The following is a 1,313-nucleotide window of genomic DNA, read 5'->3' as shown; positions in this document are numbered from 1 at the left end:
CAAATAAATGCAGCCTTGGTGAGCATAAGAGACTTTTTTTCAAAACATTACCCCAACCCCAAACTCTGAACAGTAGTAGGCTATATATCTATATCTATAGTATTACATATGGAGTCCACTCATAGATCTGTTTAGATTTTTAAATGTTTATTGCTTTATCTAATGACCTTTGTCTGAACTTTGGTCAGACATATGTGTGGCTCCAGAGTCAGTAGGAGGGTTTGAGAGGGAACAGATCCGTGAGCAGCTAGGGGGATTCATTGGCCGCTTTTCCGTTGGAAGACTTAGGAGATTCATGTCGGGAATCATCTATGGAAATCCTTTCAGAGCAGGTGATACAACTTCTGTTGTCATATCTGTATCTGCAATATTTAAAATAATCTTGAAGAAATATTCCACATTTAACTTGATTTGTGCTTGCTGTAGATGACAGGACGTTTGAAGAGCTCACTCACTCTGATATGTACATGGATGATGTTGTGACGGACTACTATGAGAAGGCTGCCAGCATGACGGACCTGTCCACAGCCTACCTGCGGGATGAAAAACACACACGTGTAAATTTGCTCAACCATAACATACCTAAAGGACCGTGTGCCTTGTGTGGAATGGGCCACCAGAGGCGTGAGACTGTCTACGGCTGCCTGGAATGTTCTTCAGGGGGAAACAAATATGTCCGTCTCCACGCTGTACCATGCTTTGACCTCTGGCATAAAACTATGAGGTGAGAAATGGCCTGGAGTAACTCCCAGGGTGATTATCATGCAAATGTTGTGCAACATGACCACAAGATGTAAAACCCCCGGCTTTAATTTTGGCAAAAACACATTTTATGAAAGCAAGAATGTTCTTTGCTCATTGTTAGTGGAACTGACATTGTAAAACAGATGATTTCAACAAATTCTAAAAGATCTGACCTCAATCTGGTTATTAAGTAATTTGTTTCGTGATTGATATATAATGTTTCCTTGTTTTCTCAGCTTGTATGAGAGTACATTATTATACCCCTAGTATCATAGATGTTAAATAATAATTATTATCTAGTATCTACTTTACTGGCCAAAAGTTTGGAATGATTAAGATTTTTTTCTCTTATGCTCACCAAGGCTTCATTTATTTGCTTCAAAATACAGTAGAAAAGCAATATTGTGAAATATTACAGTACTTATATTTTTTATTTTAATATATCTAAAAATGTAATTTATTTCTGAGGTGACAAAGCTAAATTTCCAGCAGCCATTACTCCAGTCTTCAGTGTCGCATGAAGGCATGATCCTTCAGAAATCATTCTAATATGCTGATTTACAGCTCAA

At 37.9% G+C, this 1,313-nt stretch overlaps 1 protein-coding gene across 1 annotated transcript; it reads left to right on the top strand.

Annotated features, from left to right (window-relative positions):
* Positions 1–188: 188 nt before the first annotated feature.
* LOC107682904 (pejvakin-like) lies at positions 189–1,053 on the top strand (the record flags this gene model as incomplete). Its single annotated transcript, XM_016479021.1, has 2 exons — positions 189–332; positions 427–1,053. Coding segments are annotated over 2 exons (446 nt in total), but the record flags the coding sequence as incomplete, so codon positions are not given.
* Between the last annotated feature and the right edge of the window lie 260 nt (positions 1,054–1,313).

Source organism: Sinocyclocheilus anshuiensis, unplaced genomic scaffold (assembly GCF_001515605.1).
Source record: "Sinocyclocheilus anshuiensis isolate Anshui unplaced genomic scaffold, SAMN03320099.WGS_v1.1 C32700723, whole genome shotgun sequence".
Classification (NCBI taxonomy): Eukaryota; Metazoa; Chordata; class Actinopteri; order Cypriniformes; family Cyprinidae; genus Sinocyclocheilus; species Sinocyclocheilus anshuiensis.
Note: the sequence above shows the minus strand (reverse complement) of the source record. Positions and strands in the feature narration are given on the sequence as shown.